We start from the raw sequence: 19335 nt of genomic DNA, 5'->3' as shown, positions 1-19335 counted from the left end.
GCTGTACACTTGAAACTAACACAGCGTTGTTAATCAACCATGTGTGTGCCTCTTTGTGACCCCGTCGACTGTAGCCCACCAGGCTCCTCTGTCCATGGACTTCTCCAGGCAAGATTACTGGAGTGGGTTGCCATTTCCTTCTCCAGGCAATCTTCCTGACCCAGGATTGAACCTGAGCCCCTTGCATCTCCTGCATTAACAGGCAGATTCATTACCCCTGCGCCACCAGGGAAGTCCATCTATAAGGGCTTAATCAGCTATACTCCGATATTTTTTAAAAAAAATGACGGTCACGAAAGCATGCTTTTGTAAGTAAATTGTTACTACCCCATCCTCTCTCAAATTGTACCAGGGCCCTTATGTGAGAGAAGAACCGATGTAAAACCTTGGTTGATGTGGACTTTCAGAGCTATTGGCATTTCCTTGTAGACATATCTGTTCAGTTTGCATAGAAGGATGACCACTCCAAGTAACTGGTCCAAGGTAGGTCTTTGTCTTAGGCTTGGTCATCTTCTCTTGATTCTTATCATTTTTATTTTTTGCATGACCCTTCACGGGTGGACCCTGGATAATAACTTCCCCGAGGATCAAGACCTCTTGTCACCTTCTCAGAGCAAAGTCACGGTTCCGTAGCATGGAATTACCGTGTTGTGAAGTTAAATCTAAGCCCGCACTTGACTCAGTGACAGCCAATGTAGACAGATTATGTCTATTACAGTGATTAGATCAGTGGGTTGGAAAAGGCAGCTGGAATATCAGGGCTGTGACTGAATTGTGGCCTGCCCGTAAATCACGCATGCGGCTTCCTCTGCATGGCCGTCTCCCCAGATGCCTCCCTGAAGCTCAGCCCCCGGCGTATTAGCGACAAAGCACGAGGCAGCTTCTTATATGACTTCCTCTATAATCTTAACTGTGCTTCTGTGTGGGATGAACATGGAGGGGGGGAAAAGGCTTATTTAATGCCTTAAAAAAAATACATAGCTGCTTCTGTGGTGAAAATAAGTTCATGGCAGGTAACTTGAATTTATAGAAGAGAGAAGAAGTCTTTCAAGCTTGTCTCCCTGTGGTGTGGGTTTTTTTCTTCACTTCTAATAGCTTTTATTTTAATTTCTAGTTCTGAATTCAAGCAGCTGTCACTCTTTATAGCCCCCTTTGAAACACTTACAGCGTAGGAGGTAGCTGGGCTGTCTAAGACATGTCTTTTCAAACCAACCAAAGTATTGTTTATCCTGAATGAAATAGATTTTTTAAGGCTTTCAGGAGTGACTGATTTGAAACATTTCCTTTGGTAGCCAGGAAGATGAAGAGAAATCTTGAAGGGAAAGGTATTATCTCAATGTGGCCAAGTCCAGATGACTTTGATTGCTCAGAAAACTCTTATGGACCATGATAAAAATTACCAGGCACCCAGGACTGCCCTGATGGTCTAGTGGTTAAGACTCTGCACTTTGACTGCTGGGTTCCAGGTTCAATTGCTGGTCAGGGAACTAAGATCCCCAAGCTGTGCAGAGGAGCAAAAGAAAAATGTTACCCAGAGTAAAGAGTGCCATATACAATTACTATAACCAAACAAACCTGTGGCCAGTTAATTTGTACTTACTAAATCCTTCCCAGCTATTGAAGAAAAAAAATGACTTGGGGTTGAGTCAACTGTGGAGACTACTCCTATAACCAATTGTCTTCACGTTGCTTTTTGTGAACCCTGGGTCGCAACTTAGCAGCCTGGCTCCTCCTAAATGCTCATTCTACTTGCCATGGCATTCCTGCGTGTCTTCTGAGCCAGTATTTAGAAGCCCAGTGTCACCCTTGGATAGGGGAAAAAACAAAATCCTCAGTGAAGATTTTTACAGTGAATTATACGTCTAATATTTTGTGGGTACTAATATTTGTTCTCTGAACTCAGCAGCATGAGTTTTTGAGCTTGAAATGTGATGATGGTCATGGTTTTATTTTTCTCTTTGGGTATAAATAGAAATAGTGACTCTTTAATTCTCTGGTTATTGTCTTAATTATTTCAAAGGTGGACTCTTAACATTTTTAATACTTACTGTGAGAATAGAATATACAATTGAGAGGGTAACACTACTGCATAGGTATAGATAGCATATTATATGCCAGCTACTGTTGTTAGCAATATTTGTTAAACTTAGGTAATCCTTTTAACAATGCTTTAGGTAGTACTATTGTCGGTATTTTATAATTGAGGAAACTGAGACTCAGAGAAGGTGCAGTAGCTTACTTCAGTCTCCCAGCTGGTGAGGGACAGACCCAAGATTGACCAGTCAGATCCCACAGTCTGGACTCCTTACCACTCTGCTCAAGTACAAACCCAAGTGCCTCAACACAGCATCTTCTCTTCTCTGGAGTTTTCCACGACCAATCTTTCTTGAGCTATCATGTGCCTTTCAAGTGCTATGTTGATTTACTTTTTTAATTTTAAGAATAATTCTTAGTTTTTTCATTAGAAACAGTGGCTTGTTATAAAGAAATCAGAGTGATGGTTGAAAGAGATGGAGAAGAAAGGACCAGAAAAACATCTACTTCTACTTTATTGACTATGCCAAAGCCTTTGACTGTGTGGATCACAATAAACTGTGGAAAATTCTGAAAGAGATGGGAATACCAGACCACCTGACTTGCCTCTTGAGAAACCTGTCTGCAGGTCAGGAAGCAACAGTTAGAACTGGACATGGAACAATGGACTGGTTCCAAATAGGAAACGGAGTACGTCACAGCTGTATATTGTCACCCTGCTTATTTAACTTACATGCAGAGTACATCATGAGAAACACTGGGATGGAGGAAGCACAAGCTGGAATCAAGATTGCCGGGAGAAATATCAATAACCTTAGATATGCAGATGACACCACCCTTATGGCAGAAAGTGAAGAGGAACTAAAGAGCCTCTTGATGAAAGTGAAAGAGGAGAGTGAAAAAGTTGGCTTAAAGCTCAACATTCAGAAAACTAAGATCATGGCATCTGGTCTATCACTTCATGGGAAATAGATGGGGAAACAGTGTCAGACTTTATTTTGGGGGGCTCCAAAATCACTGCAGATAGTGATTGCAGCCGTGAAATTAAAAGACACTCCTTGGAAGGAAAGTTATGACCAATCTAGATAGCATATTCAAAAGCAGAGACATTACTTTGCCGACTAAGGTCCGTCTAGTCAAGGCTATGGTTTTTCCAGTGGTCATATATGGATGTGAGAGTTGGACTGTGAAGAAGGCTGAGCACCGAAGAATTGATGCTTTTGAACTGTGGTATTGGAGAAGACTCTTGAGAGACCCTTGAACTGCAAGGAGATCCAACCAGTCCATTCTGAAGGAGATCAGCCCTGGGATTTCTTTGGAAGAAATGTGCTAAAGCTGAAGCTCCAGTACTTTGGCCACCTCATGCGAAGAGTTGACTCATTGGAAAAGACTCTGATGCTGGGAGGGATTGGGGGCAAGAGGAGAAGTGGACGACAGAGGATGAGATGGCTGGATGGCATCACTGACTGGATGGATGTGAGTCTGAGTGAACTCCGGGGGTTGGTGATGGACAGTGAGGCCTGGCATGCTGCGATTCATGGGGTCGCAAAGAGTTGGACACGACTGAGCGACTGAACTGAACTGAACTGAGGATGGTTTTAAACCTAGGATACAATACACTGTTACAAAAATGGACCCCCAAGGAAAAGAGAGATGCTCATTTCTATGGGCAAGGAGGAGGGAAAATAGTAATTTTATTTCAGTATTATATGTGTTTTATCGTGATGCTTGTACCCATTTACCTCAGTGAACCAGTGTCTAGTCTTATGTTAGTTGTAATAAAGTGAAAAGTCTCCATTCAATTCCAGTACTTCAGTCCCTGCCCCCTAGGTGCATCTGCAAACCAGCTCTGTAGCCACTGCCATTAGCAGGTGGAGCCATGCCTAGTGCCATCTCTCAGTTCTAGAGTTATGTAATATCCGCACCGTCACACTTTTTTTTTTTCATTCAGTGCTTCAAAATAGTAAAGCAACATTAATTTCCTGTCATTTCAGCCTGTAGTTTCTTAAGTCCTTTGAAAGTTAAAATTCCAAATTGGATTACTAGCCACTGTTATGAGTAGGGTCGTTCCATGTGAAACTGCCCTGCTGTTTGTGTCAAAAATGATTGAATAGCAGCTGTTTGACATGGTTCAACCTATAATTTATTTTTTTCTTCTAGAATCTTTCATATATATATATATATGCATATATATAGTTGAGTCCTTTATTTAAAAAAAGAACCACAGTATATCTGGTGTTACTTTCATGCCCGTATAGAGAGCTCTCTCCTTTTATATTGCTGTGTATTATTCCTCGTGTTCTCTTGTGTGAGCGTGCTCCTAGAAGCCTTGTGTTGTACAGCCAAATGCAAGCAATGTACGTCCCTTACTAACCACACACAGGCTCCTCAGCTTCCAAGGATCTCACACACACACACATAAAAATGTGTCCAGAGAAATAATACACATAGTGTGTTTTTGAGTGGCTAAAGTAAGTTATAAAACAGAATTTCAGAATCGCCTCCATTCTCAAAGGAAAACTAAGTGAATAAATATATAAACATAGAAATAAACCTGGAAGAATATTAGTCAGCTATGACATAAGTTCTCCTTAGAAAGTGAGAATCTGATTTTCATCTTTAAACGTACCTCTTTCTTTTTCCTTGTCATTACATACGTATATAAAGGCACGTATACACATAAAACATGCATACCGATATGTGTACTTAAGTTACAATAGTTTCAGCCTAACTGATGTAAGCTGTGCTTACTATTTTGTGTCTTGGGTGTAAGTTGAAGATTTTGAAGCAGAAAACACAAAGCAAAGCTCAAGGAGAAACATATGGAGTCCCACTCGCCTGAGCTGAACTGGAGAAGCTTCCGTGGCCACACATTGAGAATGGGGAGCCCTCCCTGCTTAGTGTTTTCATGTTGGATTTAGTGCATCCTTCATCTCCCCCCTGGGCTGCTCTCACAGTCTCATTGCCCTGGCATTTTGGGGATCAGTGTTACTGGAAATCCATGGAGAAGGAAATGGCAATCCGCTCCAGTGTTCTTGCCCGGGAAATCCTGTGGATAGAGGAGCCTGGCAGGCTACAGTCCATAGGGTCACAGAAGAGTTGGACACAGCGACTGAGCTCAACATATTTGTGGAAACACTTAAGACAGCGATGAGTTTTAGTGAATGGCAGCATTATTTGTGGCTAGGTTTGGGTGTAACCTAACCTGGATTTCAGTCCCTGTCCTCTTCTTGTCTTTTATGACCTAGGCAAATTCCCCTCCAAGCCTCATGAGTTTGGGTTAGTAAACTTTCACATGGCTTTTGCCAAGAACAAATGAGTACTTTGGCCACCTCATGCGAAGAGTTGACTCATTGGAAAAGACTCTGATGCTGGGGGGGATTGGGGGCAGGAGGAGAAGGGGAAGATAAAGGATGAGATGGCTGGATGGCATCACCGACTCGATGGACGTGAGTCTGAGTGAACTCCTGGAGTTGGTGATGGACAGGGAGGCCTGGCGTGCTGTGATTCATGGGGTCGCAAAGAGTCGGACACGACTGAGCGACTGGACTGAACTGAACAGAAGCACCCAACATTTAGTACATACTCAAGAGTTTTAGCTTATATTTTCCTGAGGACAAATAGAGGAACTCTTTGTACTTTCTATATAACTTTCCAAGAAGATGTAACTTAGTCATGGGGTTTTGGTTATTTTTGTCCAGCTTAGTAAGGAGACTTATTGATTGCTATTTAAGGTCTTCATCTGGCAATTGATAATTTATATTGTTCAGGGGAAAAGAATGGAGGGGAGGAGAACAGGTAAATAGCTAGGAATCCAACCACCCTCTTTTCTCAGCTGGACTGGAAGGTGTTCCGAGCATAGTGCTCTAAATTTCCTGAGCTGTCAAAATGTCAGGCTTCCTCAGAAGTTTATGGAAGACAGCTTGATTCAGTATCTGATTACTTTTTGGTTCCTAAGGACAATAGTAGATGGCGGTCATATTTTTTGTTTGTTTATATAGGCAGAAATCTCAATCTGTAAATAATGCTTGAGGACTGTGATTATGATATAAAAATGTTCTCTGCTTTACAGAGTAAAGCAATTTGCTTTGACTTCTGTTGACATTGCAACTGAACTGGTCTTACTCACTTTGTAATTGAATTGCTGCAGACTTCCATTGACCTTTACAAGTAGCAGAGGTGGTTCCTGGAGTGGTAACCTAATGCCTATTAGCTGCTGCTCTAACATTATAATTGGGTCTGTGTTTTATGTCATGTGATTAGAACACAGCTGATTCTCTCATCAGCTTTTCCCAGCTTACACTTTTGGCATATCTTAGCCATTCGGTAGCTTTTCAGGCAAGCATTATGTTCCATTTTTAACATCTTCAGGCAGTAGGAAATAAAATCTGCTTTATAATTGCATGGAAACTTCATTACATCTTTTCGTGCCTTAATGTGACAGGAGTTTACTTTTATTCAGATTTGCTTTGTGTGTCAGTGGGGAGGATGCGTCTCTATGTGTACTTTTTTTTTTTTTTGACTTTGGGGACTGAGGGTGGGAGGTTATTCTATTAGAGTCACATTTCGCTTTTTTAGACACTATTTCCGATAAAGAAATTATATTGCCAAAGTGCATTTTTCTTAGCTAGACCCTGAGTGTCATTAATTTGCATGTTATTAACTTTATCATGGTTCCCATTGTGGTTTGTTTTGTTCCATGAGGCAAAGTGAAATGCGAGGAACTGAGACATCTTGCCCCCAACCCAGCATGACATTGCACTGACTTGCAGCAGAGCCAAGAACTGGGGTCACGGGGACTTTAGGAAGCTTTCTTTCCACTTGACAATTAGAACTGGTCTCTCACTGCACCTTTCACTGCTGAGAAGTAAATTAGTGTTCTTTCCTTAACGGACAATTGGCTGGGTTAATTTCTTATAGTCCGCTCCCCTTTCTTTCCCTAATGGAAGACTTAGCATAGATTTTCTAATCAGAGAATCCAGACTGTTTTCTCATAGTAGTCGTTTACTATCTACTGATCTATGGATAGCAAAGGAGAATTCCCTTTGCATGGGAGGGTTGGATTTGCTCTTTTTAAAGAAATGTACCCCATCATATTAGCCATTATAAAAGTTTAATTTTAAATTCAAACTTTGAGTTTCCTAACCCGCCTTTATTATTCTAATGAAGACAGAAATTGCATGTATGTGCAAGTATCCATGGGGTTGTGTGCTTGTGTGTGTACACTTTTTCAGTTAATTAAAGCTACTGTTTAAGATGTAGCTCTTTTGGCCTATGTTTTGAGAAGGATATAAGAATACCTGGCCTGGAAACTATATCAGCTTTAATTTGTGTCCTGCTTTGGACGTCTTTTTCTCTCTGTTGCTCTTCCTGTTTAATGCCACTCTAGGCAAATTCTCTTAATTCCTTGGCCATTTTAGTTGATATGGACTAGCACGCGCAAAGCTGTGAAGGCAGCGCTGCGTTTTCTTTGGCTCTTAGGTGTTAATGGAGTCTGGGACCTGATCCTGTCACATCTCAGCCATGCTGCTCACAGACTGCTCTGCTGTACGCTGGTCATTCTGTGTGTGTGCTGCAGCTTTTAGTTCTAGAAGCTCATAGAACTCCATGAGGCTCTGGGTGAGTGTTTAAGTAGGTTATGAGGAAACAAGCCTGTTCACTTTCTTTCACCACCTAAGAGTGGACCACTTGAGAAAACCAGGCCTAGACAGTCCAGTTAGGTAAGACAAGCTGTTCTTCTGTGTTACTGGACTGTATGTAGGCTTTTCCCATTTCCCTCAGTCTCACAGTAAATCTGAATATCTGGTCATCCTCGTATCTGCATGTTAGTTTTTATGGTGATGCTAGCGCTAAGGACCAGAGGCAAAGCCAAAATGCTGGACAAAACTGTAACCCCCGCTTTGGAGCCGTAGTTGTGCTCCAGCCACTGCTGTGAAAGTCAGGCTCTGTTACTCAGGGTTGGAACCCTTGGATATTCCATCGTTTACAGCAGTCTCACCCAGTGATTTGAAAGCAAGCAGACATTACGCTGTACTTTCAAGACTTAGGTGGGAAGAGTAAGGCCGTGAATGACTCAAGTATTCTTGAGTGTCCTTGTTAGAAGTGGAGTGCTATCCTAGGTGGGTGAGTATTCTGATCCAGCATGATAATTCTATGAGGTCTCATTCCTCATGAGTTAAGTAGTATACTTTGACTCTTATTAACCACATTTCAGGGCTTCTGTGGTGGCTCAGACGGTAAAGATTCTGCCTGCAATGTGGGAGACCCAGGTTCGATCCCTGGGTCAGGAAGATCTGCTGGAGAAGGAAATGGTGGCCCACTCCAGTACTCTTGCCTGGAGAACTCCGTGGACAGAGGAGCCTGGCAGGCTACAGTCCATGAGGTCCCAAAGAGTTGGACACGACTGAGCCACTAACACACGTTCACGGCTGCATTTCGGGGACTAGCACTGCTTGGTGCATGCCGCTCTTCCTTGCACGAAGTCATTAAAGAACCAGCTGTGGCTAAATCCTTTGATGTCTGTCGGCCTTAAAACCCCACTGTCGGTCCACATCCCATGTGTTACATTGGCCTTATGAAGGTTGATGGGGGCATTGTTTTCCCTTTAACGGTGCTGGGTCTTCACCGCTCTGCGCGGGCTTTCTGTGGTTGCAGCAGCGGGGGCCGCTCCTGTTGCAATGCCTCGGCTTGTCCCTGCAGCGGCTCCTCTTGTTGCAGAGTGCAGGCTCTAGGTGCGTGGACTTCGTGTTGAGGCACACGGGTTCAGTAGTTGTGGCTCGTGGGCTCCATAGTTGTATTTGTGTGCTCAGGATTGGCTGTTGTGCAGTGTGTGGAAACCTCCCAGACCAGGGCTCAGACCTGTAGCCCCTGCATTGGCAGGCCGACTCCCATCCCCTGTGCCACCACTGAAGTCCTGTCTTCTCTGTACTGTCTCGTATAGCTGAAGCTTCACACTGGCTCCTAGACAGATCTAGCTTTATTTTTGGAGGTCACTTCCATACTGGTTCAGCATTAGGTTTTGTTTACAAGGTCAAGTCTACTGCATATTCATTAAAGGGGAAGGTTTGGTTTATTCTGCTTTACACTAGTCAGTGCAGTTTTAGAAACTAGTTTTTGACATGATGAAATATGGCACCTCAGGCTTCTTTTAGCAGAGTAAGAATTATTTAGTCAGAGCATCTGTGAAATGAGTCTGGGAGTACTGATCCTGATACCAGGCACCCCTCTCCTTTTCAGTACACTGTATGTCCCGGGTGACCTTAGGAGGAAAGACCACTGTGGCTCGAAGGAGATTTTATTGATGTCATAATATCTACTGCATGATGGAAACTAGGGCAGCATGACTATTTTCTGCTTAGTTCAAAGGTCGTGTTTTGAACAGGCTTATATAAGTTAGCAAAACAAACAAAACTCTCCTCCTGCACCATTTCATCATCCCCTCCCGGTTTCAGCCTCTTCGCATTCAGCTTCATTACAACTGTTAGTCTGTCTGCTCCTGTGACTTGTACCCAGACATGTCTTTCCTTGGGGGTAGCCTTTCTCAGTCTCCCAGTGCTGCGTGCTCTTCAACTTAAGACATTAAGCCCAAATGTTTGGCACCTGAGTCTTCCTTGGGAGCGGCATCATGAGAACACACCCACCAAATGGACAAAGAAGATGTTGCCACTCTAAGCAAGACATTATTGGTTATTATTGGGAGGCCCTGTTTAAAAGGTAGAGAATGCAGAATGACAGGAGGGTGGATGTGCGCGCAAGGGGAGAGCGATTTGAGGTGCCTGTTACCACATCAGCTTCTCACCCCCTGCTGCGGAAGGGGTACACCTAGCTTTGGTAGAAGCCTCCCGACAGAGGAGCCTGCTGGGAATACAGTCTGTGGGGTCGCAGAGAGTCAGAATTGACTGAGCATGCATGCTCACACGTGCACACTCCAAAGTAAAACAGGTTATTTTAGCCTTGAGATTTATTTCTCTGTTCCTAGGTAGTGAATTTTTATATGTCTGATTATATTTTCTAGTCAGTTTCCATTGTGATTTTGGAGATTTTTTTCCCCCCTAAGGAAGTCATACATACCAATCAGTAATAAAAATAGCAGTTAAGAGTATTAGTTTTTTACTTTAAGGGATAGCCTGTGTATATTAATTATAGTATACAAGCAATCCTTGTTGAGTGAGCACAGCAAAATATAAAGTACATCAAGTAGATTTTAATAAATTCTAGTTTTCAGGGTTTACTGTGACTGAATTTAACTTAAATATTCAGTCATGATGACCCTTTCGCTAGCAATTTTTAGGAAAACTGCCAATTTAAATATGGCATAGAAAATGTTCTGAATCTTCTTTTTTTCCTAATAAATATTTTAGAGCTCTAAAATTCTTCTTGGTATTATTGTGCCGTGTTTCACAAATTTTGATATGAAATGTCTTTATCATTGAGTCCTAAATCTTTTAAAATTTCGACTACAATTCTCTTTTTAACCATATTTAGTTTAACAGCATATTGAAATCATAAAAATCTATCCTTTTATTAAGTTCTAAATATTTTACAATTTTGGCATGAGACGAGAGTATGTATAATTTCATCCTTCAAAATATTTCCTTCAAAAGCAGTTTGTTCTTATAGAATATTTATCCTCTGTTTCTTTCAAAGTATGTGCATACACACGTGTATGTATAAAACAGAAGGCTTGACATTATTGATTACAGATCCCTTAATTTCTCTTTCTTTTTGTCCTGTCTGATAGCACTGCCTGAGAAGAGTATGTTAAAATCTCCAATTACAGTAGTTGGTTTTTTAACTTTTCTGTACAGTTCTATATGTTGCTTGAGGCATATTGTTAGGTATTTATCTTCTTGTTCCATAATCTTATCCCTTTATTGATGTAAAATGACCCTCTTTGTGTTTCATGTAGTTTGCTAAGGTCATTAACTTTATTTTGACTTATATTTGTCCAGTATAGCTTTATTTTTTGATTTTCAACCTTTGTCTTTTTGCCTTAAGTGTCTTGTAGTCAACATATTGTTGGATTTAAAAAATACATTGGAGAATCACTGCCTTTTAACTTGTGAGTCTAATCCATTTATATATAATATACTGCAGTTACCATTATGTTAGGATTTCTGTGATTTTACAGTTTTTACTTAATAATTATTTTTGATACCTTTTGCTTTTTATTTTTTTTTCCTCTCCTCTTTTCTCTCTACTAAAGCAAGTGTTCTTCTGCTGTTTCCACTAATGTATAGTCTGTCTTTGTTTCTAAGGTAGCTGTGAGATTTATGCTCTCATTTATCTATTGGCATCTTAAACTCAATGGCTGAGGTGGTAAAGAATCTGCCCACAATGCAGGAGACCCAGATTCAATCCCTGGGTTGGGAGATCCCCTTCAGAAGGGAATGGCTAGGCACTCCCATATTCTTACCTGGAGAATTCATGGATAGAGGAGCGTGGCGGACTACAGTCCATGGTCTCAAAGAGTTGGGCGTGACTGAACAACTTTCACTTTTTTTAAACTCAACCATGTTTCTTTTTCCATCTCTAATAAGATAAATAACTAAAGAACTCTACATTTCCTTTCGGGGCTGCCCACCCCGATCATGTTGATACGATTCTAGGTTCTGGATCAATTTGGTTATTTTTTCCTTTTTGTCTTTTAAAGTTTTCAGAAGGCAACAGTAGACATTGAAAATCTCATAGCGCTTCGTTTATTTAAACATTTGAAAATTGTCTTTTAAGAGTGTTATCGCTATAGTTTTTTATGTGCTAAATTTTGGGTGTTTGTATGTCTGGTATGTTTATTATGCCCTCACATTTGAATGGCAGTTTGAGTATACAGTTGAATGCTCAGAATTCTCCTTCAGTACTTAAAACATATTGCTGTGAATTCAGTTTTACTGTTGAGAACTCTGATGTCATTCTGGGTCTTTTTAAAAAATATCTTCCTCGTCAGGATGCTTTTTATTTTCTTCTCAGTATTTGATATTCTCAGATTCCTCAATAACATATCTTATGAGCACCACTTTCTTTATTTCCCTGTTTGGTACTCTGAGTCCTTTATTAAATAGATTGAAGTCTTTCGAGGTCTTTCAGATTCTTTAATTTTGAGGAATTGGTCATTATTTCTTTAAATATTTCTTCTTCTCAGTGTAGTTCTTTTTCTGGGGTCTGGATGTGGGCAATCTCACTTCCCTTTTATGTTACGGATCCCTAAATTGCTGAATTTTTGTTGAGTCTGCTATTCTAGCTTTCTTGTGTTCTTAGACATTGTAGGTACAAGTCCCTTGTGCAGGAGGGTTGTGTGTGTGTGTGTGCCTGTGCGTGGGATGGGTTGGAGTTTCCTTCTCTTCCTTCTTTTTTTCTCTCTTTTCCATTTCTGGCTTTGCCTTTATCAGGTTCACCGGGCTGAACCAGGTGCTTTGGTTCAGAACCAGCGATTATTCGCGTATATAACTCATTCCGGAGAGGGGAGCAGACAAGCTTACTAAATCCACTTCACAGGCAAGCAGGGCACTTAATCATAGATTTTTGGCCTTCACTTAGTGTGGTGTCTCCCAACTCCTAATTCCACAGCAGGGAGCCTGGTTCTACCCCTGATCACGCCTGGTGTATGGCAGGTGTATTGGTCTAAGGACACCTCAGGACTGGAACGCCTGCTGGCTCTGCTGGTTTTGATGAGTCCTGGAGCCAGTGGGCTTCTGGCTTGAGCTCCCACTGATTTCTGAAACAATTTTCTTTTTATTTCTAGTCACAGAAATGTGAAGCAAGTTTTCAACTACAAGTTTATTTTTAAAAAATAAAAAAGAAATCATTTCAATTTTGTTGTTTTGGGGATATGTGGGGAAAAATATGTGGGTGTCCTTTTAAAATTTCATTGGCTTTTTGACTGAACATTTCCTGACTGATCTTTATTGTTAAAGTGTTACTGTTGCTACAAGTACAGTTAGTGTTGCTACAAGTACAGCTACTTTGTTCTCAGTAAATCTTTCTTTGATTCTAGTGACTAGCTGCTTGATATTCAGGAGCATCTAAGTTTATTCTGATCTGTCTTGTAAAAGTGTTAACTGTGTGGTTTTAAGTATAGTTACTTTGTTCTCAATAAATTTTTCTTTGGTTCTCTTGACTAGCTGCTCAATTTAGGAGCATCTAAGTTTATTCTGATCTGATGGAAGGGGTGTTTGTGTGCCAGGGTAACTGCAGAGGGAATCTACTGTTGTCTTCCAGTTAACCAAACATGTAACTGTGGGGTTTGTCAAGAGTTCAACTAATGCATTAGCGCTTTTCTTTCTTTCTTTCTTTTTTGCTTGCTTTCTCTCCTCTTTTCTGTCCATTTTCCTTTTCTTCCTTATTTCTGCTAATTCATCAGCCAGGATATTTGAGAGGGGGCACATGGGCCAGCCTTACTAGTGCAGATAGCCTGTCTCTGAGAAGTAACAGAAACCTTCTACAGTTTCAGCCCATGCCCAGACATTCTAGGCTAAGTCGGAAACAGCTGGAAAGAGATTCAAAGGGAACCATCTCTGACTTCTTAACAATTAGGAAGTGTCTTTGAGAGGCGAACAAAGAAGAAATGAATGAAATGGGAAGGATAACTCATTCCCTCCAACAGTGTAACAGCAATTCTGTTTAAGGGAAATTAGCAGAAGATGAGTGGAGAGTTTCACTTTGTCATCATCAGAACAAGAAAGTTCAATTGACTAGAGTAAAAGTTGATCAGTATATTAAAATATAGGAGATAAACATCCTCTGTGTTGTTCACTGTAGTAGAGTTATAGAGTTATTCTTCCCTCTTCCTGCTGAGTTCTCTGCCAGTCATTGACGATTGTTTTAGTCGCTCGTGAGAACAAAGCACTTCTGCATGTGCTCAGGGTCATAAAGAAATCAGAATAAGCAATGAATCTATTGGGTTGGCCAAAAAGTTTGTTTGAGTTTTTCCAGAAGCCATAACAGAAAAACTCAAATGAACTTTTTGGCCATCCCAGTACCTGGCATGAAAGGCATGTCCTCGTGAATATTGTTTTGGGTCCATTTTTTAATGCGAGTCAATGTCTAGGGGAAAGTCCTAAATACTTATAACTCTTCTCTCTCTTTACCAGAAGGACAGCAATAACCACCACCACTACCAGTAAGGAGAAGCCTGCTGCTCACACTAAAGTTCCTCCAGGGTTCGCTTCCATTTTTACATCTTCTCCATTGCTCTCTCCATCCAGTGCTAGGACTTCAACTCCGCCCACATGCCTCTCACATCAACAAAACTGTCCCAGAGCTCTCTGCAGGGCTCTGGAGCTGTTTAACCAGAGCCCCTGGATCTGTTCCTCATCCCTCAAACCTAACATGTCCACAGCTGGTTTGATTTATGTCCCACATCCACCTCACTTGCTCCTTGTTTTTCATTCCCTAGTTCAGTCAATAACTCTACATTCACCCTGTTATCTAAGGCAAGAACTTGAGGGTTGTGTGCCTTGTACTGTATGTCCTCTACATATGAATGAGTTGTGTTCCGAGAACACATTTGTGAGTCCAACAAAGTTAGCCTAGGTATTCAACCAACACAATCGGCTATATAGTACAGTGATGCAATAGGTTTATCATATCTTTCACACAAATAACACATAAATAAACACAAAAATAAAGCACGTTTAATCTTACAGTAGAGTACCTTGAAAAGTACAGTAGTACAGTACAACCGCTGGCATACAGGGGCTGGCATCAAGAAGAGTTACTGACTGGAGGAGGGGGAGGAGGTGGGAGATGGTAGAGCTGAAGGACTGTCAGCAATCAGAGGGAGCAAGCAGCACTCTGACTCACACCTGACGTTGACGGGGCTCACTTTTGCATCTTAGAAAATTTGCAACTTGAAGGGTCGTATGTCTGGGACTTACTGTATGTAAGCAGAACCTCAGCAAATTGAAGAAAGAGGATGACTGATTATCTGTGGCTTCAAAGGGGAGAGGACAATCCTCAGAAACTGTGTGCAGATTTTATAACAGGACTACTTTGAGGTTTGTAGGCTTTTTTCCTTGTGAATTCCTGGAGGTGTTAGCTTTGCAGTATCATGATCTCTTCTCTGGCAGTGAGTCCACAGTATTTCCTGAAGCCTCCTGATTTGCCTAGCACTGCCTTGTGGTCTGTAAGGGTTACCAAGATGAGAGGCGGTCTCCACCCTCAGAAGATGTGTAACAGTGGTGGGGAGCTAAAATCAGGTCGTGGAAGCGTTGACGGTGCATCGTAGACTTGACTGCGGCTTGCTGTTGTGAGAGGAGAGAACAGGCCAAAAATGTGGTTGGCAAGAGCTTATGGAGAAGGTGGGAATTAATCCAGGGTTGATGGTGAGGACGTCATTCTCTCTTCGAGATGCTGGTGGTTCTTTTCTAGTGCCTTTCTCATCTTGGAGTCTGTTGCTAACGAAAGCCCTTCAGCAGCATTCTTGTTCACGTACCCAGCTCAGCCTTGTTACTTGTTGGTGACGTGTCTGTCTGGAGATGCCTGTTGACGGGTAGCACCTAAACAAAGAGGTTGTGTGACACTCTGAAGAAATGCAAGGTGAAAAATGATGAGGGTGTCTGACTTTGATTCTCAAGTACAAGTGAGCTTCACAGGATTTAACGTCTTTATTCCCGATATTGTCAAATGTAGAATTTTTTAAAGCTTTATTATTTTCCTCCTGTTAATAGTTACAATGAAGTCATTTGGTGTTAGTAAACTAAAGTTTTAGAATATTTAAGTTTTCATGCCTGATATTGATGTTTCCTCAAATTCAGTGATTCTTAAGTAGAAAAGCACTTTCCTAAACAGCGAGAGAGAAGGGAATTTTGAGGAAGCTCTTTGATCTGTTTGTGTACACCTATGCTCTTGTATCAATATATTTTTTTTCACTTGAGGGTTCAGATTGCCACCATTTGGCAGGAAGGAAGGGAGAAATTCTCTTCCTGGCGTGTGATTTAATGTGCTGAGTGACGGTGTGTGCTGTGTCAGTCTGCTTGCGGACAGAATCAGAGGGGCTGGCGATGAGCTAGGGTCTGTGGCTGTGCCAATGTTTTAGGCATGTACTTTTGGAAAGGAACTTGGGACCTTGGGCTCCACTTCCTTAAGCTACTTCTCAATGTCAGCTTTCTTCTTGTAGGAATGAGGCAGGGAGTAATAGGCCCGCTTGCTGCTTTTGCTGGGTCAGGCCCTGCCCTGGAGACAGGGCCCGTGGCCCAGAGAGCAGAGGGCCAGCGTCCAGCCTCCTGCCCCCAGGAAGCTGCTGGCGTGTGACCCACTGTGGAGGTTACCCTGTCCTACTGCAGAACTGGTCCCCGTTTGCACCTTCTAGCCAAACCCTGAGTTGGCAACTGTCATGCCAGAAAACATTTCAGAGTTTGCTTTAGACTCTGTGCTGTGGTTACACAAGAGGCCGTCCTAGTTTTAAAGGGAGTGGTTGCCCAGAATGACTGAGCATTACCCGGAAGGGCCCGGGAAAAGCTGGAGCTCCAGGTCTCATTTGCAGAGAACTGGATGGATGGAGCTCTCCGGGCACAGAGGGAGGCAGCCTTTGCTGCAGAGTGGACTGTATCCCAGAACGAAAATAAACCCAAAGGAAATCACAGAAATCTAGCAGTGGGTTTCGGTTCATTTGCCTGAAAATGAGCCCTTCTCTTTGGGGCTGAATTATCCCAATTAGCTAAATGTGTTTGTGGTGAAGGGCTGTAGGAAAAGGAAGCTCACTGGAAGAGGAAGCATATGGTATTTATTCTGTTTTTTTTTTTTTTAATTTATTGGAGTATAGTTGCTTTACATTGCTTACACAGCAGAGCCAGAAGCTGTGCATATATCCCCTCCCCTCTTTTTTTTGATTTCCTTCCCGTCTAGGTCATCACGGAGTGTTGAGTAGGGTTCCCTGGGCTATGCAGGGAACCCTAGTTCTCTTTAATTATCTATTTTATATGCAGTATCAATCATGTACCTAGATCTCCCAGTTCATCCCACCCCTCCTTCCTCCCTCAGTACCCATATGCTTATTCTCTATGTCCATGCAGCATTCTGGACCGTGTGTTTGTGAATGGGGAGAGAGAACAAGGCTTTTATAGAGAGACTTTGCTCAGGGAGAAGACCTGCCCACAGAGATCACATGATGTTCACCTCTAGCAAGAGGTATCTCTTGTATCTCCTTCCCCAACCATGCATTTAAAAAAGGAAAAAAGCTCAGAAAACTCCCTCACCAGAGTCTTCTGCCCAGGACATGCATCCCCCTCATTGCTTCCTTAAGGGATCCCTTCTTCCAGCGATCACCATCTCTAATTCCTTCTTGCCTGAATTCTGCTTTTCCAGATGTTTGCTCCTCAGATCCTTTTAGCCTTTGTTGTAAGCTGGGTCAGAGTTAAGTAAAAATTTTTTACCCAGTCAGTTTTCAAGATTCATATTCTGGGAGTGAGCCTAACCAGAGGCCAGGGATTTCGCTTGTGCTCCATGATGAGTAGAGCTGAAGTCTGTCTAAGATGCTTTTCTGAGAGTGGGTTCCTGGCGTTCATACATCCTCTGTTTCTGGGACTTAGGCCTGAGGAAGAAGGAAGCTTTAATCAGCTGGAGGCGGTTTGTGGCTAGGGTGGGGCCTTCCACACTGTATGTCATCTGCTGCCGTGGCAGTCTGTTGAGCAACTCTCGTGACCCATTCTTTATAAAAGTCAAGCCCAGGCCATTGCCATCTTAATAGAAAGTTGCTGCCTCTGGAGGACACCCTCGAGGGGTTACGATTTAATGGGGTCCATGACTGTGGCCGAAGGGGCCAAGCTGTGATGGGGGCTGCGAGTACCACGGAAGTGAGGAGACCAGTTGGGAGAGACAGAAGCGCTTCTGAGCTCCTACCCACCTTCTGCATTTTCCACCCAAGCTCATAATGTGTACAAATGATGCTAGGCGTATTTCACCAAATGGTCCTCTCTGCGTGAGTAAATCATGGAACCCATTTAAGAAACGCGTCTTCTGTTTGAGTGTAAGGTCACCTCCAGGGACTTCCCTGGTCTGGTGGTCAAGTGGTTAAGAATGTGCCTGCCAGTGCACAAGATACGGGTTTGCTCCCTGGTCCAGAGGATCCCATGTTCTGCAGAGCCACTAAGCCCGAGCATCCCAACTCTTGAGCTTGTGCTCCGGAGCCCATGAGCTGTAACTGCTGAAGCACCTGGAGCCAGAGGAGCTGCCTCAGTGAGGAGCCCGTGAATGAAGAGGCCCTCTACTTTCTGCAGCTCGAGAAAGCCTGTGGCAACAAGGACTCGGTGCAGCCAAATAAATAAATAAATCTTAAAAAAAAAAAAGTCATCCCCTGTAGTCACTGCCTGGGCCTAGTTCTTGTAGAACATCTTCATGTTCACCAGCAAATGGAAGTTTCTCCTTGTCCACGATTTAATCAGTTGGGCTGTTAAATTGCAATCTAAGATTTCAGCTCAGAAAACAAGGTCCCTTGCAAGGTGTTGAATTTATGTGGTAGGTGGCGATTGGCAGTAGCTTGAAGAGTCATCCCATGGCTGGAAAGAAAGAGGCTGGACCCAGCAGGGCTGACGTGCTGTTCTGCATTGCTCTTGAGGTTATCGCTGATTTATGCCTGTGTTCCTTAGAGACCAGGAAGTCATCGTGGCCGCCATTAAGACTTTCATCTTCCATCTTTTTTTCTTGTGGGGAAAACACTCCTCATTTTGTATTATCTGTGATTTATTTTAAGAATCTTTGATTAAAAACAAACAAAAAACAAGAAAATCCCTGAAGACAGGGCACCAAAATACTCTTCAGACTTCACTGCAAATGTAATTTTGGATATAACTGGATCGACTCTTCAAGTGAGGCCATGTAGTTATTAGTGGAGTTTTTTTCTCCTCTGAGCATTTGTTTGAAAAAAGTTACTGCCTTTCTCTCCTCCCTAGGTGACCGTCCCAATCTTCCTAAGGAGGACACCCCTCCCAGCAGCCTGGACTCGCTTTCCTCTCCGTCTCCCATGACTGCCGCTGCCCTTGGGCCCCCTGGACCAGACCGGAACCACCTGCTTACAGACGGGGGCAGCTCTGGGGACTGGGCATCCACTGCGTGAGTGGCTGTGCTGTTCTGTTGGGTGGAGGGGAGGTGGGTGGTGGTTTTTATTTTGAAGTTTTATGTGCTGGGTCAGTCCTATAGCCTTAGGCCTCAGGACCTTTGTGCTCTTAATCTGTGGGGATGCCACAGAGGAGAGGGTCCATAAACCAAAGGGAATAGGGTCTGTGTGTTCCCAGTATGGAAGGGGTGGGTGGATGCTATTTCAAATCTGTTTTAAGTTCAAGTTGTGGACGTCTGGGGTTGCATAAAGGA

General features: G+C 42.6%; 1 protein-coding gene across 2 annotated transcripts in view; it reads left to right on the top strand.

Annotated features, from left to right (window-relative positions):
* ARHGAP10 (Rho GTPase activating protein 10) overlaps positions 1-19335 on the top strand; it is a 373246-nt gene that overhangs the window by 328586 nt on the left and 25325 nt on the right. For both annotated transcript variants that reach the window (XM_069556745.1, XM_069556746.1), the window contains one exon: positions 18918-19077. In XM_069556745.1, coding sequence (XP_069412846.1) covers positions 18918-19077 — 160 coding nt within the window. The remainder of the gene's footprint in view (positions 1-18917; positions 19078-19335) is intronic.

Source organism: Ovis canadensis, chromosome 17, assembly GCF_042477335.2.
Source record: "Ovis canadensis isolate MfBH-ARS-UI-01 breed Bighorn chromosome 17, ARS-UI_OviCan_v2, whole genome shotgun sequence".
Classification (NCBI taxonomy): Eukaryota; Metazoa; Chordata; class Mammalia; order Artiodactyla; family Bovidae; genus Ovis; species Ovis canadensis.
The sequence above is the reverse complement of the archived record's forward strand: the minus strand, read 5'-3'. Positions and strand labels throughout refer to the sequence as shown.